This window comes from Canis lupus, chromosome 20 (assembly GCF_011100685.1).
Source record: "Canis lupus familiaris isolate Mischka breed German Shepherd chromosome 20, alternate assembly UU_Cfam_GSD_1.0, whole genome shotgun sequence".
Taxonomy (NCBI): domain Eukaryota; kingdom Metazoa; phylum Chordata; class Mammalia; order Carnivora; family Canidae; genus Canis; species Canis lupus.
In genome coordinates, this window is record NC_049241.1 from 29,037,221 (window position 1) to 29,062,188 (window position 24,968).

General features: G+C 47.8%; 1 protein-coding gene across 5 annotated transcripts in view; it reads right to left on the reverse strand.

Annotated features, from left to right (window-relative positions):
* The window catches only part of PTPRG (protein tyrosine phosphatase receptor type G), a 703,723-nt gene that overhangs the window by 81,646 nt on the left and 597,109 nt on the right, over positions 1–24,968 (reverse strand). For all 5 annotated transcript variants that reach the window (XM_038565974.1, XM_038565976.1, XM_038565973.1 and 2 more), the window contains 3 exons: positions 22,885–22,993; positions 16,399–16,448; positions 13,854–14,634 (listed from right to left, as the gene is read on the reverse strand). In XM_038565974.1, coding sequence (XP_038421902.1) covers positions 13,854–14,634; positions 16,399–16,448; positions 22,885–22,993 — 940 coding nt within the window. The remainder of the gene's footprint in view (positions 1–13,853; positions 14,635–16,398; positions 16,449–22,884; positions 22,994–24,968) is intronic.

Genomic DNA, 24,968 nt, shown 5'->3' on the forward strand with positions numbered 1-24,968 from the left:
GCAGCCAGTCTAGAGCTTCACAGAAGAAGTCTGAAATGATCTGGGATCCGGCCTGGGCCGCAGATGCCCCTTACCCAAGCAGGCCCTGGGGATCTTCACAAGTCCCCAGGAGTCTCCAGAAGGAACCCGCTCTCCTTTATACCGCGGGGAAGATGGCTGGAAATCTCCAGGGGGCGCACATGAAGCTCCGAGACGGTGTGCGGGCTGGGAAGATCGGGGTGCTCACACACAGTCACGGGAGGCAGGTGGCGAGGAAGCAAAGGTGAAATGTGAGCTTGGGAAGAGGTCCCTGGAAAAATGTGCAGCTGGCTGCAGGCTGACTTGCGCTCAGCAAGGATCCTTCTGCGCGGCCAAAACTGGGCCAGCTTTCAGCCAGCCCAGTGTCCCCCTGCAGGGTGGCCTCAGTGCGTGGCGAAATCAGGCTGGGTTTGCAAGCCAGAGGAGGTGGGCTGACCAGGAAAGAAAGGATTGGCCCCGGGAGCAGATCTATAAAGAGCCAAGGCTGCTCCTGAGTGGCGAAGAAGTGCGTTACAGAGCTTTCACCGGCTTCTTCTGGCTTACTGTGACGGCCTCCTTGGTTTCCTGCGCAGCCCGGGGCATCACACAGGGCCGGGGCCAGGGCCAGGCGCAGCACGGCACTCCACGGCTTAGAGACTAGCTCCCTAACTCTGCCGGCCCATTGCTCTGGACCCCTCGCTCCACAATCTCTCATTGCACGGCTACTGGCCGTGTCCCCAGAGTGTGCCAAACATGGTGTGCGGGGATCGGGGTGCAGCAGGACGTCAGACAGCAACAGCCCTGTGCTGGGGGGGCGCGAATCACTGCAAGGGGGAGAGGCGGACACGAAAGCAAGGAATTAGGATGAAATGAATGGGATGCCAGGGAGAGCCCACGGGGTGTGTACAGGGGGAAGAGGGTTCCTAGCCTAAGGGTTCTGGAGGGAGAAGGGGAGTTAGCCGGGTGGAGTGCAGGGACGAAGTGTGTTCTGGACAGTGAGCGTGAGAACGAGGGGGACCGAGATGGAGCGGTAGTGGCCACATCAGCCAGAGCCCTAGAAGCTGAATTAAGAAGAGCTTCTAGTCCCAAGAGCATTGGAAGCTGCTGCAGACTTGCCAGCTGAGGCTTCCAAGGATCAGATGTGCACGCTCTCCCTCCACCTAATGCTCTAATAGCAAAGCTCTGGGGACCAGTTACAAGAACCGGAGTTACGTCGAGAATAACTCTGCTGGGCTCCAGCAGGGGGCAGCCCAGCCAGGCAATTATCTGGCGGATGGTTGGGAGGATCTTAGAGACGGAGAAAGTCCTATTCATGGAAAACAGGGCAGGAGGATTGACATTACAGGCCACATGCCTGGTGAATTCAGTATCGACCCTGGGAGACCTTTGCAAACTGGGGGAACTCTCTAGGTCTTCTTTCTCTCCCTGCCTCTGGACAGAAAAGGCTTCTTGCCTGGGCTACTAACCTGGTAGTAACAGGCAAGGCAGGGGAGGAGACCAAATGCAAACTCCAAGTCCTACTCATCCTAAAGCACTGAAAAGGACCGTTGGCCAAAATAGTCCCTCACATGCATCTCTCTGAACAGTCACTGGAAACACCAGCTCTTAGAGTAGCACTGCCATCCTAAAACCAGTGAACAGTGGCTGCTCCAGAATTTCTGGGCCTTCGGAGTCATGCTCCAGAAGTTCTGAGGGTCAATGGCATGTTCCATTGTCCCAGAAATCCCATGTGTCCGTCACTACATCTGTCCCTCTCTCGTCCCCCACAAAGTGAGGGTGCCGGTTTTCATCAGATTCGCAGGGAGCCTCGGGTCTCACAAAAGACTTGCCAGAGGAGAGAACAGTCTGCAGAGCAGGGGTCTGGACGTCACAGCTAGCCTGGGGCCCGGCTAGGCTCAACCTCAGGTCGCGTGACTGAGTCATTTCTCTAACATTCACAGTGCTTGTGTGAGAATTTTGTGTGTGGGGTGTGGGTGTGTGTTTTAAAGATTTATTTATGTATTTATTCATGAGAGACACACAGAGAGAGGCAGAGACACCGGCAGAGGGAGAAGCAGGCTCCATGCAGGGAGCCCGATGCAGGACTCAATCCTGGGACTCCAGGATCACACCCTGGGCGGAAGGCAGACGCTCAATCTCTGAGCCACCCAGCTGTCCCGAGAATTTGGTTTTGAAGGGATAGAGGAGTGAACCTCCTCAGCCACACCTCTCAGTGTGAAAACAGCTTGCAGCTGTTCTGCAAGCAGCTGGATTTGCCCGGGTCGTTGCCCTAGATGCCAGGCAAAAATACACGTGCTACTGGACTTCCACGTGAGGCACGAGAAGGTTGATTTCATGGTCACACTCACTGTGCTGCTTTGTCTGCGCAGCACCAGGAGCCTGGAAGCTCACCGCATCTGTACACAACCACACGAACTCTGCTCCTGTCCCTCCCTGGGGGGATTCCTCACTGCTCTCAAGGACAGCTAGGCCTGCCCCCCACTCTCATTATTTCCTTCTGCTCCCCCCCGCCCCCGCTATGTTCCAGGAACACCCATCCAACCAGTGTGACCTTGACAGGCCACGGTAGGCCCCACTTCTTCACCTCTATCCCTGTCATCCCACTTCCAGGAATGCCTTTCCCATGCTGGCCCCAGAAGCTCCCACTTATCCCCCGCTCTTGGTTCAGGTGCTACTTTCTCCGTGAGGCGAAAGACTCTCCCAAGTCTTCGGTCTGTGCTATCTCTGGGGCGCTGAGCAGAGTTCCGATCACAGGTTCAAATCCTGACTCTGCCACTTTCTAGGTGACTTTCAATCAATAACCTGAATCACTCTGGGCCTGGAGTTCTTCCTCTATAAAAAATATAAAGAACCTGCCTCACAGGAGTGGTAGCGAAATTCAACGGGAAGACGCACCTGGCATTGAGCAATGCTGCGTACTTACTCTTGTCCTCATCAACACCCTCATCATGTGCTTCTCTTACTGTACACAGCACACTCAGTTATAACTACAAGCTCCCCAGGGGGAGGGCTGACTCCCATCTGTACATGGAAGAACAGTGAAGCCTGGTCTCCTACTAGCTCTGCAACTCTGGGCAAGTTACTTAACCTCTCTGTGCATTCGTTTCCTCATCGGGAGAAGGAGACGATAATATTGCCTACTACACCGTGGGACGTGAGGATTCAAAGAACCCGTACGTATAAAACACTTAGAACGTTGCCAGGTAGCCATTTGACACCTGGCTAATGTTACCGACGGGGATGATCATCATCGCCATTCCATTCCCTTGTCAACACCCCAGCAGCATAAGGCAGATGCTGGGTGCTCGTTGGGTGTCTGCTGAATGTGATCGCCCTGTAAGATCTGAGAGTGTAGGCGGCAATCACACAGAAGCTCAGATGAGCCAGGCATTAGCGCCAGAGGCTGCCAGTGCGGAAGCAGAACCTCACAGTTGGCCCTGAGATAAGACCACACCACACTTCTTGCTGTCCTTCCGAAGAAATGCCTGTCCTGCTGCCTGACTCAGTCTGTGGCCTGGCCCTCAAAGGACAAAGTGTAATAAAATGGTCAACTACCAGGAACTAGTAGGCACACATAACATACTGCCTGGGCTGGGTAGAGATTCTCTTACTCCTGGACCTTCAGTCCCCCAACAATCTTCCCCAAGCTAAGGCCCCCAGAGACCGGAACATCCTATCAACTATTCAGTACAATCAGCATCCTGCACTTCAGAGTCAGGCTGACCTGATTACAAATTCTGGCTCAGGCCTTACTGGCTGGGTGACTCTGGGTAAGTGACTGCCCGTCTCTGAGCCTCCAGGCCCTCCTCTATCAAAGGAAGCCATGATAATAGTCCCATCAGAGGACTTATAAGGAGTAAATGAGATAATCCAACATGGGGAAGACTGTGCAAATTCTGGTCACATCATTTACAGAGCCAGATGCGGAATGCAATCAGGGGGCCCCCAGTTCAAGAGTTCCAAGGTGGGGACGGAGAGCTTGGCGGGGAGCACAGGGCTCTGCGTGACCGCGCGGGTCCCAAGCGCCTGAAGATGGCCTCACCGGCCAGGCATGAAGCACAGTCAGTGCCTAACACAGACGTGGCATCCAGAGAGTTCATTCTTCTCTTCCTTTCAATGGAGCCAAGCAATAGTGATGCCAGAGTGGTAAAATTAGACATTGCCCATTTTTGGGAGAGGCTCACTTTCATTCAGAGCTTCGCTTGTGGCCCAGCTGCCTCCTAAGAGGGCCGGCCCAGGTCCTGGGGGGCGTGCTTACCTCCCGATGACCAAATTCCTGACCCCAAAATGAGTGCAGGCCCTTTGAGTGAATGGAGCTTTTCCTCTCCCCATCTCCACCTCGGATTTACCCAGATGGGCTGGTTTTCCCAGCAGGACTAGCCCTCGATTCCTGCCCGCCGTGGGTTGGTTGTGTGAACTGGCAGCCCACACACGTGTGCCTGGCTTGGCACCCCCACCCCCACTAATTATTATTAGATGGTGAGGTAGCTGCCAACATTAATGAGCAATAGAGTTCACATAAACCAACAATGGGATCGCCTACCAGTAATGTTTGAGGTTGGCAACACTGGCCTGAATTCTCACAAGGCAAACATCAGCTGGAACCCAGCAGCACGCTCTCTTCAGGCAAGGCATGTCTCACCTAGTTTGCCACAGTCCTCGCTGCTCCCTGAGGCCTCACACCAGACCTGTTGTCCTCACCCCTGGCCCTGCTGGCAGCTCACTCTGGCCAGTCTACTTGCAGTCTGCCGGGGGCAGGGGGACACTCTGACCCGAGGAATGAGCAGAACACGGACTTGCATCTTCTCACAGGGCCTCATCATCAAAAGCAAGAGTCATGGTTTAAGAAACTCCTGACCAGGATTCTGAGATCACTAACCTGGCTCAAGAGAAGAAGCTGCTTCTGGACAAGGAACCTTTCCTCGTTCAATACTTCTTTCCAAAGAGATTTTATTTTTCAGCCGATTAGGAATTAACCAGGCCACTGCTCCAACCATGCAATGGGGGCCATTCCTGTCAGTGAACTTGGACCTTTTTCATACTCATTCTAGGGCTGCATCTTGCTGGTCCATGTGTGCTGGGATGAAATGGGATGGGGGTACCAACTAATTACACCCACCTCTCCCTCCACCTCCATGGCTGTGATAAAGGGCTGCTGGGAAGGTAGGAAGGTAGGAAGAGGGGAGCCAGCCAGCACTGGAACTCAGAGAATGAGCCTGCTTCCCAAATGTCTTCTAGATAATACTTAGAGCAAGATGCTAACTAACCTGCTCTGAACATTTGTAGAAGGGAGGCAAGGATTAATGACCTCCCATACCCCTTCCTCCTCCCAGCTTTTATTTCAGCATCCAGCAGAATCTGAGTAAAGTGCCTCCATTCTGCCTTTTAAAAAAATTAAAAAAAAAAAAAAAAAAAGAAAAGAAAAACAGTTTTCAGTGGCATATGTCATCACTGAATTAATGCTGTTTGCCTTTTACTGGCTTGGCTCTCATCCCAGTAGAAGCAAATAAAAACGGAGTACAATGTACTATAAATGCTACAGGCAGTGATACATCAGATGGACGCATCTGAAATGCTTCCTACCCCATGGTAAGGGCTCAACTTCTGCTACAGGACAACAACCCCTACGCTGTCAAGACTAAAACGAGCTTGGATCCAAAAGACCACGATCAGGAGTAGGCGAAAGCGGGATTCTTTCACTTTTCAGGAAAGATCAAGAGAAGGACAGACTACACAGTTATAATCTAGCCTGTGGTTCAATTGCGGGCAACTTGACTACGTTTGTTCTGAGTAACACCACTCATTAAAAACCACCCACATCCGTGAATTAAGACAGCTGCTTAAAAAAAAAAAACACCCCAAAAACTGTGGTAAAAAAAAAAACAAACCAACACTTAAAACTTACCATCTTAACCGTTTCTAAAAGTGAGGTTCAGTAGTGTCAAGTGTATTCTTACTGTTGTGCAACCAACCTTCAGAATCTGTTTTTCACCAGCAAAATGAAAACTCAATGCCCGTTAAAGCAAAACTCCCTCCACCCCCTGCCTTTGCCACCTACCTTTCTCTCTCTGCCTCTATGACTTTGACTCTAGGCACCTCATCCAAGTGGAATCATAACATTTGTCTTTTTGTGACTGGCTTATTTCACATAGCATAATGTTCTCAAGGTTCACCCATGTTGCAGCGTGTATCAGAATGTTCTTCCTTTCTGAGGCTGAATGACATCCCATTGTATGTATGGACCACATTTTATTCATCCATTCATCTGTTTGGGTAACAACCCAAATGTGCATCCCTCGGCTACTGTAAATAATGTTGCTATGAGCACGAATGTACAAATATCTCTTCAAGATCCTGCTTTCAATTCTTTTGGGTATATACCCAGCAGTTGGATTGCTGGATCATATGGGAGTTCTATTTTTAATTTTTTAAGGAACCACCATATTGTTTTCTACAGCGGCTGTACCATTTCACATTCCCACCAACAGTGCACAAGCGTTCCAAATTCTCTACATCTTCGCCAACGTTTGTTATTTTTCTGTTTTGTTTTGTTTTGATGGTAGCCTCCTGAAAAGGTGGCCAACTGAAAAGGTGGCTGGTTTTTTTTACAGGGCCACAAAATTTGTCTTTATTTTTCTGGAGCCCCGACACGATCTAAACCATGGTTGCAGAAACAGGACTGTCCGTTACAAATGCATATATTCTCCTGCAGGGGGACACAGGCTCTGTGCTCCCATTACCATGCCTGAGCTGGAGTAGAGCATCATGTGTTTCCATTTATATTACCACCCGGAGTTCTTGTGAATAAGCACTCCTTACCCCTTCACAGAGAGCTCACTTCATCACACTCAAACAATCAAACAATAGTATGTCGTGTCTCCTTCAATTAGGTGTTGGAAAACTGAAGATGTTTGATAAATCCCAATTTAATTCTAAGCCCCGTAACTACGCTGATCCCAACCCTACCAAACTGCCAGCTTTGCAGACGCTTCTTTGCAACATCATGTGGCTCTGCCATCAGTTGGGACAGAGGCTGCACACCACCTTAAGTCAGATAAGCACTACAACCTGAATTCCTGACCCCAACCTTTTTGGAAACCTTCTTGTTCTCAGTGCGGTCTGGTTTTCCACACCGAGAGATGCAAAATCTGTCCTCGTTCAAAGATCACTTAGTGGGGAAACTTCCAAGAAGAGGCATCTGGGTGGCTCAGTGGCTGAGCGTCTGCCTCCGGCTCAGGTCGTGATCCCAGGGTCCCAGGGTTGAGCCCCACATTGGGCTTCCTGCTCAGCAGGCAGCCCGCCTCTCCCTCCACCCATGTCTCTGCCTCTCTGTGTCTCTCATGAATAAATAAATAAAATCTTGAAAAAAAAAAAAAAGAAAGAAAGAAAACCTCCAAGGACCCAGATACTTTCTGGGAGGAAACAACCACCTGGCACTGAAGAACTCCATCAAGCCACTCCCAGCTAATGCCATCTGACGCTCCTAGGAAGATGACAGCCAAGAACAGGGACAAGCAGGATAATCTAAAAAACATCTCCAAGAAATGGAACCTGACCACCAAAACTAGCCCTGGCTGCAAACTCTTTGGAGAGTCCACACAAATGCCTGCCATGATCTATTTTAAATAAAGCGTGCTGCATTTCCCTCCACCTCCATACACTCCAGCTGAGTCTCATATTTCTGCCCTATTTCTGCCCCAGGTTTGTGAAGACAAACCTGTCTTAGGATTTATTTCTGTCCTTAACTATTGCCTTCCTCGAGTGGACTTTGAAAAGGAAACTTCCTATTAACGTGATAGATCAGGGTTTCTCGACCAGAGCACAGTTGACATTTGGGACCAGGTGGGTCTTTGTTGTGAGGGGCTAGCCTGTGCAGTGCAGGCTGATCAATAGCATTCCTGGTTTCTACCCAAGTAGATGCCAGGAGCAGCCCCCTTCCCATGAAGCGTGACACCCAGAAATGTTTCCAGATATTACCAAATGCAATATTTGGGGGACAGAAGCCTCTCTGGTTGAGAACATCTACCATAAACGGAAAACCGCTATTTCTTTCTAAAGTACATTTTCAAATATTCACTTAATGATTAACACGTCCTCTGAAATCATCTTGTGTTGCCGACTCGGGGAATAAGCTCAAAGCCAGAAGGAAAGCAGCACCACATGAGGAGGACTCCCCTGGACTCTGGAGTCAGGGGCCGTGTCTGAGCTCTGTCTTGTCATGGACATGTTCCTTAGCTTTCTGAGCCTCAGTTTACTCACTGGCCCAAGGCAACAAGGACAGCACAGCCCCCACAGGGGTGCAGTAGGACTACAAACATGGGCTTCTAGCAGGGGCAACACCAGCATGGAACTAACGTTAACCAGCAATATTATTGTTTCTATAATGGAAGGTTTTCGAGATGGGTTCCTCAGAGCTTGAGGGTTCCAAAGGGGTACCTCATGGGTTTGCACAAAGCAGTGGTATGGTTGGAGCTTGGCGCCCTCCACTGTAGCCCAAAGCAGAACAGCAGGGGTGTCTGGGTGGCTCAGGCGGTTTAAGCAAACCACTCTTGGTTTCAGCTAGGATTGTGATCTCAGGGTCACAGGATCGAGCCCCTGGTCGGGCTCCGTGCTAGTGACTCTCTCTCCCTCTCCTTCTACCCTGGCCCCCACCTAAAATAAATACATCTTAAAAAAAAAAAAAAAAAAGGCAGAACAGGAGGCCAAACTGACTCTGACCGTTCTTAGCTCATGGTCTGGACAAGATGAGGCCAGGAGACTGTGGTAGGGGGCCCCTGAACTGGGCCATCCTTTAAGCACCTGGCTCAGGGCTGCCCCAAAGGAGGCAGCTGCAAACTTTCAGTGAATGAGTGTTTATATAGGTTCTGGGCAAGATTCAGTCTGAAAAGGGGCTTTCCCTGATTTGAGGAAACAAAAATGGAAAACGCTAGCACTAAATGATACTTTGATAGACTACGCCCACCTTCCAATGCTTCTGCTAGGGCATGCTATACTGCACACCACCCCAAGAACATGTTATTGCATCAACTGGCTACTGAGGGGGGCCTGCACCACGTTCTGGCTGGGGCTGCTCAGAGAGGAGCCAGGTCGGATTTCCATGCAGCACACATCCCATCGAGGGCTTCACACTAGCAGATGGTAACAAATAGACAAGAGTGGCTGTATGGAGGCCTTTAATCCTTCCCATTGGCTTCCGGGGCAGCTGTAACTATAGCAATTAGCTCTACAGTTGAAGCCAAGCACCAGTGGTTCCTACCTACCCAGCCAGGGATATGTTTAGTTTGGCATATGTGAAAACAAAACAAAACAAAACAAAAAAAAGAAAGAAAGGAGAAAAAATAAAATGTTTTAAAAATTGGAACTCACTTAAAAATTAGGAGATTCTCTGCACGTAAGGACTTGGGTTTCTGGCTCACGAGGCATCTCTTCATTGGCTACAATCAGGGGATTGAGTGAGGCTGTCCTCTTTAGAAAAGACCCCGGCACTCTGGTTGGCTGTAGTCCTCACTATTCCCTAATATCCACCACCTGGGCCTCTTCTCTCACTGATACCACCTGTCTGACTTCTGTAGTTGTCTGAGTTTGCTACTTCTTCCACAGAAGGACTCCTCCTTCCGTGTGAGTTAATACTAAAGCTGCTACTCACAGGACTTAAAAAGATGTTATCAAACTTCAAGGGAATTTAAAACGAGCCTTTTGGAGATGCTGGTCAAACTATAACATAGTCTGTAAATTTATTTTTTAGTTTTTTAATATTTTTTTTTAATTTTTATTTATTTATGATAGTTACAGAGAGAGAGAGAGGCAGAGACACAGGCAGAGGGAGAAGCAGGCTCCATGCACCGGGAGCCCGATGTGGGATTTGATCCTGGGTCTCCAGGATCGCGCCCTGGGCCAAAGGCAGGCGCCAAACCGCTGCGCCACCCAGGGATCCCATAGTCTGTAAATTTAAATGTGAATGCTTGTTCCAAAGAGGCTAAGTGGGAAATATCAGAAAGGGAGACAGAACATGAAGACTCCTAACTCTGGGAAACGAACTAGGGGTGGTGGAAGGGGAGGAGGGCGGGGGGGTGGGGGTGACTGGGTGACGGGCACTGAGGTGGGCACTTGACGGGATGAGCACTGGGTGTTATTCTGTATGTTGACAAATTGAACACCAATAAAAAATAAATTTATTAAAAAAAAGAGGCTAAATATAGGGGTGCCTGGGTGGCTGAGACCGTTGTGTCTAACTCTTGATTTAGGCTCAGGTCACAGTCTTGGAGTCTTGGGATTGAGCCCCACGTCGGGCTCTGCACTCGGTGGGGAGTTTGCTTGAGATTCTCTCCCCTTTCTGCCCCTCCACACCCAATCTCCAAAAAAGAAAAAAAAAAAGGGATGCTAAACATTGATTACAATAATTGCTTTTACTCACTGTGAAGAAAAACTAAATGAGATTTACACAAATGTACACGCAGTCTTTAAAACGTCACCACTAACATGAAGGCGATGGTGACTTTATTGAAAAAGTAAATGCTAGGCTGGAGGCAAGACGAGAGGAGGCGGCAGGACTCATGGACTGCTGTGGGGTTGGGGGTTTTCCATTCAATCACTCATATCCTTCATCAACCAACAAGCACACACATACTTCTGCTTAAACCAGGGGTCGGCACATGCTGCCTCGCAGATCGAACCAGGCCCGCTGTCTGTTTCTGTAAACAGAGCTTTGCTGGAACTCAACCACATCTGCTCACTAACATATTGTCCTGGCTGCTTTTGTGCTACCTGGCGGGGTTGACGAGCTTCCACAGAGACCTTATAGCCCACAAGGCTTTGAGACGTGAACCTTCCCACTGAGATGAACCTGGTGAGGGAGATACTCCAGTTTACCAGTTTGGAGAAAGAGCACACAGTTCCTGGAGGTCATTTTGAACGCCAGCTCACTGGGGACCAGAATCTTGGCATGCTCTGTAATGTCCAGGGATGCTACAAAAGAAGGACCTTCTGGGGGCCTCCCCATAGTCACCATTGTGATTTTGTGGCCTTTGGGCTGCGGAGAGCAAGAACGACTCCATTTATCTGCACCCCCGCCTGCAACTGAGAGCTTGTTATTCCCCCATTTTACAGACGAGAACCTGAGCAGAGACCACCTGAGCAGCCAGAGAGAATATGGGACAGAGGCTACTGGGGTGACCTGACTCCAAACACTACTCTGCCAAGATTGCACACGTGGATGCCTGAGGGTTGAAGCTGGAGACCCACATGCCCCAGCCAAACCTGAGGCTGCCAATCCCCAGGGTTCACCATGTGCTTCCCTTTCCCTGGAATCTGACTCCTATCACAAGGCCTCATTTCCTCCCACCTGGAGCAGGTCCAGGTCCCCACTGCTCTCCAGTCTCTCGAGGTGTGAACACTCTCAACCTAAGCTCTCGACAGCCACCTTTACCGGAAGCGTGGGCAAGGAAGTGTTTAAGAGGAACAGGCGGAGAAGACTACCTCATCAGCGTCCGGAGTCCACAGGCAGAGCCACTCAAGCATGAAGATCCGTATTTGACAAGGTCTACCACTAGTCTTTGGAGAAACCCCACTGGTCCAAGCCGCCACTGCCATCACCTCCTCGCTGGGCTTCTTGTGTTCACTCTTGCCTTCCCTGGATAACCTCCACAAAGAGGCCAGGGTGGTCTTTCACAAAAGTTAATCAGATGAGCGAGTCTCCCGCTGAAATCCACCACTGGTTTTCCATTTCAATTAGAATCAAATCCTCAGCGTGGATGGTGAGCCCCCTCCTGGTCTAAGCTCTGTCCACCTGTGAACTCATCCCTTATCCCTCCCCTTCCGACTCTCTAGGGTCCACAACACACTGGCCTTCGGATCGCTCCTCGACCATTCCAAATTAATCCCCACTCTGGGTCTCTGGATCTGCTATTCCTCCTGCAGCCTAGAATGCTCTTCCATGAATCTTTGCATGGCTACCTCCTCATCGCTTGGGTCTCTGCTCAAATGTCATGCCTTGACCATTTGATGCCACGCTGCCCCCCTCTCCAACCCTCACCACTTACCACTATTTGACGTTATGCACTTGTTAACTGGAATATCCTCAAGCTCCCCCACTGGAACATCAACCCTCAGAGGACAGAAGCCTGCCTTGATCTGTGTTCTATTCTCAAGGCTTCGTGCAGTGCCCTGTACACAATCGGTACTCCGTAAGTACTTCTTTTAATATGTTCAAATGCAAGACATTCTACCGTCTCTCAGTAATTCCAAGAGGAAATGTCACAGTTCACGCAGGAATGGCATCAGCTTTATAAGCGGCCCAATAATTCCTTCACTCGGCTCCACAGGAGGGTACTCTACACCTTTCTCTAAAACCAAGACAAACTGAGCAACACCCATTGGAAACCCAAACTTCTAAAAAACGAGTCCATACCAGCTTTAAGGAGGAACGTAATTCAAAACATGAAAATTTATTCTAAGTTGTATCTTAACATACGAGATCTCAGCTTTAGATGAATTTTAATGTTTACAAGTGCAAAAGCAAATAAATATTTACCAGTTGCTTTTTTTTTTTTGCACTCTTATAACTCCACAACAGCTTAGATGCAAAAAAAATTGTTGCTAAACATCTTGTAGTCTGGCAAAAAGAAGAATTTCTTATTAAGAAAACCCCTCACAACAATAACAACCCCCTCATGCTCAAGGCTGCCTCGCAGAGACTCTCAGGATGGTTCGTTAGGATCTGAGCGCAGGATAGAGCAACGCGTCACTATGGGTCAGGGTGATGGGTGACGGGGATCCCACCTCACGGCGAAGCCCAGACCAGCCATGCCCTGGTCTCACCATCCATAGGCTGGGTGATTCATACAGTAAACGGGGCTCTGAGAGCGAGCCCTATTTCTTGGGCTAGGATGGAGGGACTAACACCAGCTCTCCCCACACTGAGCACCTCCTGCTTTTGGTTTCAAGGGGAAGGTCCCTTCCCCAGCCTGGCCCATGTTAGTCAGGACGGGTCCCTGCCCTCCTCATGATTCTCTTCAACAGGACCTTGCTTCTTTCCCATTACCATTCGCAGTCTTCAACTTTGGTTAGCTAGCTTCCTGGCTAGCCAGCGACTGGCTTGTTTGCTGCACCGCGCCCTGCTTTCTGGCTTCCCCGCCGGCAGGCCCTGAGCATCCTCATCACCGCGTCCTGCGGACGGTCAGCAGGCCTCCAGAGGCAGAGGCTGTGCCTCCCCGGGGCAGCACACGCCCGGCGCCTGGCACCAAGCAGGCAGGCCATAAACACAGGCGCTGCTCTGAGTAAGTGAATAAGGAATGAAATCTTAATGAATAAACTTAAGATTGATGCCTTTTTTCATTCATTGGCTTCATCACGTAGCTTGGTTTAAAGATTTTATTTATTTATCTGAGAGAGAGAGAGAGAAAGTGAGCGAGTACACAAGCAGGAGGAGGGCAGAGAGACAGAGGGAGAAGCAGACTCCCCGCTGAGCAGGGAGCCGAACGCAGGACTTGATCCCAGAACCCTCGGGATCACGACCTGAGCCAAAGACAGATCCGTAGCCGACAGAGCCATCCAGGCGTTCCTCACTGTGTAGTTTAAATCCTGGGGGTTATTCTGAGCTAAGTGGAATTTATCAGGAAACAAATATCCCAGGGGGCCTTATCTGAGCAACAAGAGAGGAGGTCATTCTTATTAGAATAAAATAGGGACACACAGACACACACACACACATCTTTCATGCCAGGGACATACACTATGTCGGGAACATGAAGCCCTTCCCGGAGCTTCATCTTCCATCCCATTTTTTTCTTTTTTTCTTTGTAAAAGAGTGAGGCTGCCCACAGCAGCGAGGAGCCTCAAATGAGGACCGGGCCTCTTACCTGGATTAACGGTGATGAATTTGCTATCCTCGGAAAATCGGTCCCCTCGGGACACGGGCCTTTTCGATGGCATCTGGGGCCTCCTGGGATCACCGCCTTCGAAGCGCTCGTCTGTGGCTGTGGGGGGCACTTGGGTGGAGGGGACCGAGCCGGAGGCCGGGCCAGGGCGGGCATCCCTCACGTCGTCGGCGGGCCGGCCGGTGGGGACGCCGGGGAGCTCCTGCCCGCGCCCGGGCAGCGTCTGAGGCCCGCCCGCCTCGGCGGTGCCGCTGGGGGCCGAGGGCGTGGGGCTGGCCGCGTCCTGCCGGGGCTCCTGGGCGGCGTGGGGCGCCCCGCTCTTCTTCTTCTCCGAGTCCTTCTCCCCCTCGTCCTCGTGCTCCCGCTCCCCGTCCTCGCTCTCGCTCTTCTCATCCTTCTCCCCTTCCTCGGCGCCCTCGCCGTCCCTGGTGGGGGCCGAGTCGCCGTCGGGGCCCGGGGAGGCCACGGCCTCGGTGGTGGCCAGCACGGGCCTCACGGCCTGCTTGCTGGCGGGGGCGGCCGTGGGCAGGCGCGTGGGCCACACGGTGCTGGGGAAGGAGGGGATGCCCCCGCCGCTGAAGCCCAGGCCGGCGAGGAGCGTGCTGGTGACCACCGAGGCCACGGTGGCCTGGCTGCCGCTGGACGACGGGCCCATCCCGGTGGCCATGGAGACGAAGGAGAAGGGGATGCCGGAGGATGTCCAGGTGGACGACCCCGAGCTGATGGGGGCCATGTCGGCCGAAGAGGCAGGAGACGCCGTGGGCTTCAGAGGGTCACCCGGGCCGGGGCGGGGGGACAGGGAGGGGACAGAAGAGAAAGCGGCGTCAGTCACCAGGATTGGGAGGGAGGCCCTGCTGAGGACCCTGGATGGGTCTCACTCATCTTTTACCTTCCTCACAGGGTTGCTCAGAGCGTGCTGCCAAGCAGGACACTGGTCATCCGTGGATGGCCACCGCTGCTGGCCTGAATGGTTTTACAACTACTTGGAGTGCATTAAAAAATGTAACTAGCCCATCAAACCCAATTTTTCACCAGTATGGCTTAAGAGGAAGCCAAGTGGCCAAAAAAAGTAAGTGCCATGAAGGTTGGCGTAAAAGCAAACATCAACCAAGTAGTAAGCTGGCAACATCGGGCGGTCGAACGATCCTGGGGTGATAGCGGAAGAGACAGGAGCCCTGCGTTCTCATATCCCAGGGGCCCTCGAGGAGAACACACAGCAGTTAGGTCTAGAAGGCATGTGGCCGCCCACATCTGCAGCGGCAGGGTCAGGAGCAGGAGCCACGCTCAACACTGTGTGCTTTAGGGACCCGCTACAACCCTGCACCTTCGAGGTGGGCCCTTTACAACCTCTGCAGCTTCCGGAGTCTCTGGGTCCATCCACGGCAAAAATCTATGCCCAGGTACATGGCAGCAGGAAGGGTTCCATTTCACAAGTGCCAACTAGCTGCCAGGGCTTTCCACCCGAGCCAGGAGGCACACAGGATCATCACCCCATTTTGCAAGTCAGAAAACCAAGGCACAGAGATGCTAAAGGCCAGAGGGAGGGCTGCCTATGTTCGAGCCTCAGCCCATTCTTTCCACCACACTAAACTGGGGCTGACCAAGGGGTACCTTTGGGGAAAACAAGAAATGTTGCTCTAAGTCATCCATTTCATTTTAAAGAATCCAATAAATTCTATCAGAATCCAGAATTCTATTCCATCATTTCTAGAGTTCAAAACAACACAGCCAGAACAACTTTGATTTCATAACGTCATCACCATATTTTAGTTAGGAAACTTTGCAGTTTAAGGATGGTCAGGTTAGCAAATGTTAGGTTCTGTAGCTGGTTAACGATATGGTGAATACCAAATAAAATAAGGCACCCAAGACCGAGAAGTCGGATGGTCTGGGCTTGAGTTGACGACCCCCTGTCTGGGGATGCTGAGTATGTTACTCAGTTTCCTCATCTGTAAAATGGAAACAATGCTAACACTGATGTCCTGGGATGCTTCAAGGAGTAAATAAAATAATAAAATAATCTGTGCCAAAAGTCCAGGAAACGCTGGTACATTTTAAGCTGCTACTGTTATCACCAACACTGTGATTGATATTAAGATTGTTACACTAGAAATGGCAAATCAATTAGATATGAATTGAGGCCCCAGAAATATGCACATCCATGTAACCTGAAGAAATGACAACCTCTGAATTTTAGCATATGTCGGATGAGGGGCTCGGAGCAGATCTTTTGTACTCCTTTGACCTCCTATATTGTAATGATCCCACAGACAAATAATTACAAATCTGGAGAGTTTTTCTCTTGATAAGAATCATACAGTATAACACAGCTGCTTTAATTCTGTTCCATAGGTTCTTTTCATGACCTACTGAATTATAAACAGCGAGAAATGTAATTTTTTCTGTATTTTCGCCCCTGGGTGAGCAGTTTAACAACATCATACTGCCACCTCGTGGTAACAGTTTTAACTGCACGTGAATTAACAACAGGCCATTGACAAATCAATGAGTACCATCTGCTACTTACCACTCCTGTTTTAACAATTCTGGTCCCTTGGAATATTCGAGTAGTATTAGCTGAGAAACAAAGAAATTACATTGTAAGCAACACACCTTTACTGTTAAGCTTTCCATATAATTTCCACATGTCACAAGATAGTATTTCTCTGCAGATTTTTTCCCATTTAAAAATGTAAAACCTGGGCAGCCCGGGTAGTGTTTCACATTGAGTGCAGCAAGGTCCGCGGCCCTGGTGCCTGTCATTTCGCCCGTGGCATCATCAATAAAAATAAAAAATAATAAAAATAACAAAGAAAACAACAGCAAGAGCAAACAAAAAGCCCTTCTTAGCTTGTGATTCATTAAAAAAAAAAAAAAAAAAAAACCCTCTAAGAATGTTGTGTAGTTCATTGGCTCTTGTCTTAAGCTACCAGTTTAAATTTTTTTTTTTTTTGTTTTCTGTTTTGAAGTAAAATGTAAGTAAATATACAAATCTTAGGTGCATAGTCCAATTAACTTTCTCTGTAAACACCTGTGTGACTACCGCCCATACTGAAATACAGATGTTCTCTAGCACCTCAGCAGGTGTGCATGTGCTCCACTCAATACCCACCTTTCTGACGTCTGCCAAAGTTTTGTCTATCTTTGAACTTCATATAAGTGGACTCATATTATTCCACTGTTCCTATTATCTTTTTAAAAGGTTGATTATTATTATTTTTAGTAATCTCTATACCCAATATGGGGCTCAAACCCACCATTCTGAGCTCAAGAGTCACACACTCTTCTGACTGAGCCAGCCAGGTGCCCCCTACTACTTATTATATTTTTGTTTATAATTTTTCTTTTTTTAAAGATTTTATTTATTTATTCATGAGAGGCACAGGTGGAGAGAGAGGCAGAGACATAGGCAGAGGGAGAAGCAGGCTCCATGCAGGCAGCCTGACGTGGGACTCAATCCCGGGTCTCCAGGATCACGCCCTGGGCTGAAGGCGGCCCTAAACCGCTGAGCCACCCAGGCTGCCCTTGTTTATAATTTCTTATGTTATCCATTCAGTAATTATAATATGAATCCTGAACTTACTATAGTTTCCCTTAAATTAATATTTTTACTACCTCCTAAAAATGTAAGAACTGTACAATGCTTTAACTCTATTTACCTGCCTCACCTTTTGTGTATTGTCATTTTATTCTACTTAAGTCTTGAAGCCCTATAAGATATCGCCATCATTGCTTTAATTGGCCAAATTCTTATATGACCCCCATAATACTCGTTCTGGTGTTTGCTCCTTGCAGTTCTGTTTGGCCATGTGCTGTTAGTTCTGTAAACAGTTTAACTTTACAAAGACGTTTAATAGTAGTAAAATGCACGTAACGTAAAACTTACCACCCTAACCACTTTTTGCGTAGTGTTAAATATATTTTCATTGTTGTGCAACCAATCTCCAGCAATTTTTCATATTTCAAAACTGAAACTCTGTACCCACTAAACAATAATCCCCATGTTCCCCTTTTTCCTAGCCCCTGGCAACTACCATTCTACTTGCTATTTCTACGTTTGACTACTCTAGATACTTCATGTAAAGAAGAATCATACATATTTGTCTTTTGGTGACTGGCTTATTTCATTTCACATGTCTGAGGTTCATCTATGCTGGACCCGTGTCAGGATTTCCTTCCTTTCCTAGGCTGAATAATATCCCATTGTATGCATATACCACATTTTGTTTATCTAGTCATTGTTGGTAGACATTTGAGTTGCTTCAGTATTGTGAATAATAGGAAACAGTATAATTAAAAAGAAAAACCCACCAAACACACAAAAAACAGTACTGTTATATAAACTCAAAGTTTACTTCCTATATATATATACATGGTGCTGAAAAATTAGCAAAAAAATATTTTAAAATGCTAAAATCAAAATAAATGTGTACTTGTTAAGATTTCACCTAAACCAGATGTGGCAAATGACTGACAGAATTTTTTGTTTGGCCTGCAAGCTTTTTTAAAAACTGAATTTGCTGCAATAGCTTTCAATCTAAAAAAAACAAAAACAAAAACAAAAACAAAACAAAAAACAAAAACAAAAACAAAAAAACCCACAATTTCTTGCTTATCCTGAAAAATCCTCACACTCGGGAAAACTGAACTCTCCTTCCTGATGGGCCTGAGCATCCCTCATGTACCTTCGGTATGGACGGAGGATCTCTACCTTCGCATGGATAACTCTCCCCTGCTCTGTACAGGCTCTCTGTGTGGCCCCAGGGGCACCCGTATCTTCAACCCCTGACCTAATGATACACTTCATTTTGCACAATTGGAAAGTCAGACGTGTAAAGAGATGGACATGGAGAGGAGACTCCTCTAGAAGTCAGTACAACCAGGTCAAACACAGCAGCCTGGGAAGCAAACAGCGCTTGCCAGGGACTAACTATAACCCCCTACCATCTTATGGTTGTTCCAGGATCGATACCGAGCTGCTTCCGAGAGGTGTACCCCCCTCCCTTTGTTAAGACAGGTCTCCCGGGAGATCTGCTTTACCTGCCCTTTACAAAGGGCTCTGATTAAGGCCAGCAACTAAACAGAACTCAGCACGTAGGCTTTTCATTGATGTTTGGCAATTTCCACCGGGTCGGTTCAAGCCGTGGTGACTAGGAAGGAAGTTTCTCCAGGGCCGTTCAGATCAGGAGCCCTTAACCTGGTGCCCATGGGCCCGATGGGGTTCAGGGACAAGAGAAAAAAAGGCACCTGTCTTCCCACCACCCTCTCATTGACATGTGGACTTCCTCCACCATGAAAGCAGGCAACAAATCTCAGCCACACTAGCGGGACCTGTGACGCTGTCTCTGATCTAAGTCAGATATTTCCGTGCTGTCTTATAATTGTCATCGCTATCTTGGAGCATCATTTATGTTCACCCCTACTCAGAAATCACAGTAGCCAACAGGCCCACTGCTTGTCATTCAATGCTTTAATAAAAAAAAAAAAAAAAAAAAAAAAAAAAAGCATATATGACTACATTCCAAATTTGTTTGTTTAAAGTATTTTGACAACTGCATTTGGACATAATTGGTTCCCTTTTCTATGTATTATGCTTATTTATTTTAAGCCATGCTGAGAGGATCCGTTGGCTTCAGGCTGCCTGATGGGTCTGTGGCTCAGAGAGAAAGCTCAAGAACCATGATTTTCCATAACTACTGAGAACTGCAGACAGGCTTTGAACATGTAGCCATCAATCTTTTCATCCATTTTGTTGAGTTACTGGGGGTAGAGGGTAATATTTACTCTTTAGGGGTGGTCTGTTGCTGTGTATAAATGACTAGGCTTTGGAAAAAGAAATTCAGACCCTGCTTAGTAGACAAGTGATTTCTTTGCAAGTTACTTGACTACCTAGATAATCATTCCTCCTCCATCTGTAAAATACTACGTACATTAAAAGCTGCCATGGGGTCAGATGACATTAACTTACGGGAAAATGCTCTGTAACTGTGAGCCATTCTACGGATTTCACTTGCTATTATTACTGTTATTATATTTACCACATTGAGGCAAATATGCAACATTTATTATGTTATACAGAATATAAACAGTGTTATATTTACTATAATGTAAAGAGTCCACATGGCTTCCCCAGGCTCCCAAACCAGATGTGAATTTCATCACTGGGAAACCCAATTATTCTGAACAAGGCTTCTCTGAAATTTTCTAAGCTTTGTTCCTTTCCCTTTAAAGATTTAAGTCCTAAAGGTTGATCAGTTTTGTACATTGGGCTCTACTGTGCCAAAATCACACTTGGCTCCCAGTAAGAGGTGTACACTGCCTGCTGGATGCTGTAGGGAAGATGCTAAAAGCCACCACGGGGAGAGCTCATAGAAGATCCACGCCCCTATGTGAACACACAGGGACAGACACCAGTATATAAAACAAGTAAACTCGTGTCCACCTCTGAACAAAGTGAGTCCGTAGACAAAGGAGACACTGGCCATTTCCAAAAAGTCTCTGTGATCAGACATTTTAAATATTCTATGTTTGGAATTTATAGCTGACAAGGCCTTTTTGAATTACATTACATTACAAACATTTAATTTTTCAAAGTCCACGCAGAAGCCAGCAAGCTCAGCGGCCTATTAATCAGGAAAGTCAGTTCTGCAGATTCTAGGTTCTTGGTTGGAGCACATGGGAGGCCTAATCATGATTTATGTGTCCAAAGTTCCAAGGGCCCCGGCCTCAGCCAGCTCCCACTGTGGCCTCCTTCTCTCTCTCTCTCTCTCTCTCTCTCTCTCTCTCTCTCTCCTGGGGCCTATGCAGACCCGGCTTTGGCCCATGGACCCTCCTCAACATAGAGCCGCCAAGACACTCAGGGCACAGGTGGACGTGGCGAGTGTGATTTATGTGTGAAAAAAAATACAGCCGTGCTCATTTTCAATTAGTTTAAATGGAAGGGTGACATAATGTGAACATTAGCAAAGAATATTTAAAGGCCAAATTATAAAGCTAGAAAGGGTCCATTCAGGGAATCTAAGGCTGGAGAACTTCTTACCCTGGGTTCATCATTTATTATTTTTTATATCAAACCTAATATCAGGGGGATATTTATAGTTGGTACCAGGCATTCTGGTACCAATTACTTAACATGCTTTACCGCGTATCATTTCACGAGGTCCCTATGAGGTCGATACTGTCAATACTACCACTTTGCAGACTGTTACACTGTTGCTTGGAGAAGCTAATAAACATTCTCAGAGTCCCAAAAACAGTGAGTGGCAGTAGGACTCAAACTTGCGGCCTTCATTGCTGGGCCTTGGTTCTTGACTGGCACTTCTTATTTTTTTTTTTTCAAGATTTTATTTATTTATTCATGAGAGACAGAGAGAGAGAGGCAGAGACACAGGCAGAGGGAGAAGCAGGCTCCATGCAGGGAGCCTGACGTGGGACTCGATCTGGGGTCTCCAGGATCAGGCCCTGGGCTGAAGGCAGAGTAAACCGCTGAGCCACCCAGGCTGCCCCTCGACTGGCACTTCTGTCTTCACTGTGCGGGCCAGTTACCTGGGCCATCTGGTTAAGACTCAGATTCCTGGCCCTACCTGCAGAGGTTCAGAGATAATAGTTCTGGGAGGGGCCCAGGTATGTGGGCTTTATGGGGCCCCTGAAATGGTATGCAAAATTCTGGCACGTTCTATAGAAAAGGTCCAAAGCCCTCATCATATCCATGACTCAAAAAGATTAAGGACCACTGGCTTGGTGTGTAGGTTTCTCTGAAATTGGAACTGAAGGACCTTATCAGAGGGGACCTCAGGCTGGCAAAGCAAGGCCCAATGCCCTGGTCCCTCCCTCCATGCTGGTCTTGGTGCATGTCATCAAACCATGGCCCATAGCCTGGCTGCCTATTTTTGTGAATAATATTTCAGTGGAATCAGGGCTGTGATTAGGTTGGGGCAAGTAAGACAGCATGGATCCTATCTTCATTTAGAATTTGGGTATTTTGTCTACCAACTTTTTGCACTGATTTTGCTTCTAAAAATTTTTTCATTAAAATATAACATATCGGGATCCCTGGGTTGTTTAGCGGTTTGGAGCCTGCCATCGGCCCAGGGCGTGATCCTGGAGTCCCAGGATCGAATCCCACATCGCGCTCCCTGCATGGAGCCTATTTCTCCCTCTGCCTGTGTCTCTGCCTCTCTCTCTGTCTGTCTCTCATGAATAAATAAATAAAATCTTTAAAAATATATATAACATATCTTGATTACTGAGTTTTTTGGTGCTCTTTTAAAATTTGCACCAGGGTAAATGCCTCTCTGGCCTCACCCTAGTCCTGGCCATGGAACTTTCTACTAGACTCTCTAGCAGTAGGTATATGCATCTATTTCTCAAGAAGCTCAAGGATCCTGCAAGCAGGCGCTTATTTGTGTGCTTCTTGCAAGCCAGAAGAGTGTGCTGTACATTTGGGCTCTAGTTCTTAAGAGACTAGCTAAGTGAGTCAGGCTGGAAATCCAAAGACAATATTCCACAACATAAGTAGGACATGATTTTTGTTATGAGAGTATTAGACAAATACTTGGTTCCCCATTGTTGGAAAAATATCAATAGTCAAAAAAATAATCAACACTTTGCTCTTCTTCTGGCCTATGAAACCCCCAACCTAAAAGATAGGCCTAAATTCCTGAGGCATTTCAGGTGTAATTTAAAACCCCACACTTGGGATCCCTGGGTGGCGCAGCAGTTTAGCGCCTCCCTTTGGCCCAGGGCGTGATCCTGGAGACCCGGGATCGAGTCCCACGTCGGGCTCCCGGTACATGGAGCCTGCTTCTTCCTCTGCCTGTGTCTCTGCCTCTCTCTCTCTCTCTCTCTCTGTGACTATCATAATTAAAAAAAATAAAATAAAACCCCACACTGATTCCTAGGTCAGGTTTATTTTCTTTTGTCCAATCACCTTCACAGGAAAAAAAAGATAAAGCCTAGGAAAGGAAGAGCACAGGGGCACAGGGGGGCCAGAGAAGAAAGGAACCGGCCTTACCTTGAAAGAGCATCGTCTGGCTGAAGTCACTGCGCATGTCGTTCTGACACACGGCCTGGACACGGAACAGGTAAAGGCTATCAGGTGACACGTGGCTAATGGTGGCTTTCTGTAGGTGGAGAATGAAAAGGCAGTGAGTGGGTTTTGAAGGCCAGTGCATGCTTTACCTTCTAAACTCAAACCTAAGATAATGTGAAGTATTCCTTTCAGGTTCCAGGGTCCCACGGCAAAGCCTGACAGATATGATGCTTCCCTAATGACCAAAGGCTCGCTTTGAAAGGAAAGAAAGTTCAGAAATAGCTGGCTGCGAATCTGTTTTCAACACAGACACGTGCAGGATTAACAGTCGCAGCAAAATCCATCTTGACTGTGGCTTGGAACGTGTCTCTAGCCTTCTCACAAGGCTTGGTCTTCTTCCGTAACTACTATACCTTTCCTATAAACTATAATCATCAAGTATATTGAATTTTCAGAACCATGCAGAGTTTTTAATACCAATAACAAAGTCTTGGTGTGTGGGTTTCTTTGCACTTCGAAGGCCTCGCTATACCTCGACTGATGGAGAATAGGGAGCATGATGCCAGAAGAGATCACCTGACTAGTGACCAGATGCCATGAGGTTTTCCTTTGTTACCCCTCACTAGCTGGGTGATTCCAAGTCAGTTGCTCAATGCCTTTCAGCCTCAGCTTCAACTGTTAAATGGAAAGTGGCGACCTCACAGGGTTCTGTAAATACTCTGTAACACAGGCCATGCAAAGCTTGTTCACAGGTATTCCACTCCGGACAACAGAAAGAATGTCCCTGGTCTAACATAGAGGTCACTACAGGCCAAATCCAGTCCACGGTTTCTATAAATAAAGTTTTATTAGCACACAGATACACCCCATTCATTTACATGTTTGTTGTCCGTGGCAGTTTTTACCCCACAATGGCAGAGTTGAGTAGCTGCCGTAAAGACTTATGGCCTCCAAAGCCCCCAGATTTTGCTATCTGGCTCTTTCTAGAAAATGTTTGTCAATCCCTAGTCAGGCATCGCCAGCCAAATCCAGATCCGCACTCCTCAAAACTTTATTCCAAGAGCCTCTGAAAAATGAGAAAATGGAAAATACCTAGAAAGCAGGCAGTCCTTACTTCCTGAAACAACACACAACAAAAGCAACTGATTTTCAAAGACCTCCTAATGATGAAACGTCTATTCTGGGCCAAGTATGGAAAACAGCTCTGGGAACTTAACCACTGAGTGGGTTTTCCCACCCCCCCCCCACCCCCGACATGGTCATTGAAATACTTTGAACAGGTGTGCAAATGTGCAAATGTGTGCAAATGTGACTGGCTACACCTGCTGCCGTTGCCTCACGATGGCTTCCTGGGGACGGCACTGGGTTGGAGTCAAGTTACTCCAACACTCGAAGGTGCCTTTCTTTCTTTTGGAAAAGGCAGGCAGTGACACCTGCCCCACAGGTGTGCAGGGAGGCCATGAAAGAAGGAAGCCAACTGGAAAATGCTTCACGGATTTAGTTAAGTGTTACTTTTTTTTTAAAGTGTTACTTTTAGATTGCGCCATGGTCACCGTAAGTTAGAGAGCACTTCGATGTCACTAAGTCAGCACTCCTGACTTCTTGAGGAATTAAGGAAATTCATTATGTGTGTCTCCAAAGAAAATAGCCACCCTTAGAAAATTCTGATAAAAAGGAACTTGCTGTCAAAGCGTGTTTTTCTCTCCATCTTTCCCTTTCTCTGAAACCAATTTATGCCTCCTGCTCTAAACCTCTGACCCCTGCTCTGTCTTCGTTAGGAACAAAATCTTTGCTCCGTCTATGCAGGGGTTTATTAGAATTCACTCCCAGCTGCTATCTATTTATCTTTGTGTGTTTAATTATTTTCCACTTAGAACAAGAAACCGCAGAAGCACCTAGACAGTTTCTGCTGATTAACGCAAGTCATCTTTACTCCAGAAAGAGAAAAATCCCTTATGGACTTCCAGTAGTGATGAGAGAAAGGTTAAAACACATCATAACCTTGGGTGCCTTTCAATAGATTTCTCTCTGATTTCATGAAGCTCATCATTCCCTAATGTGACCCA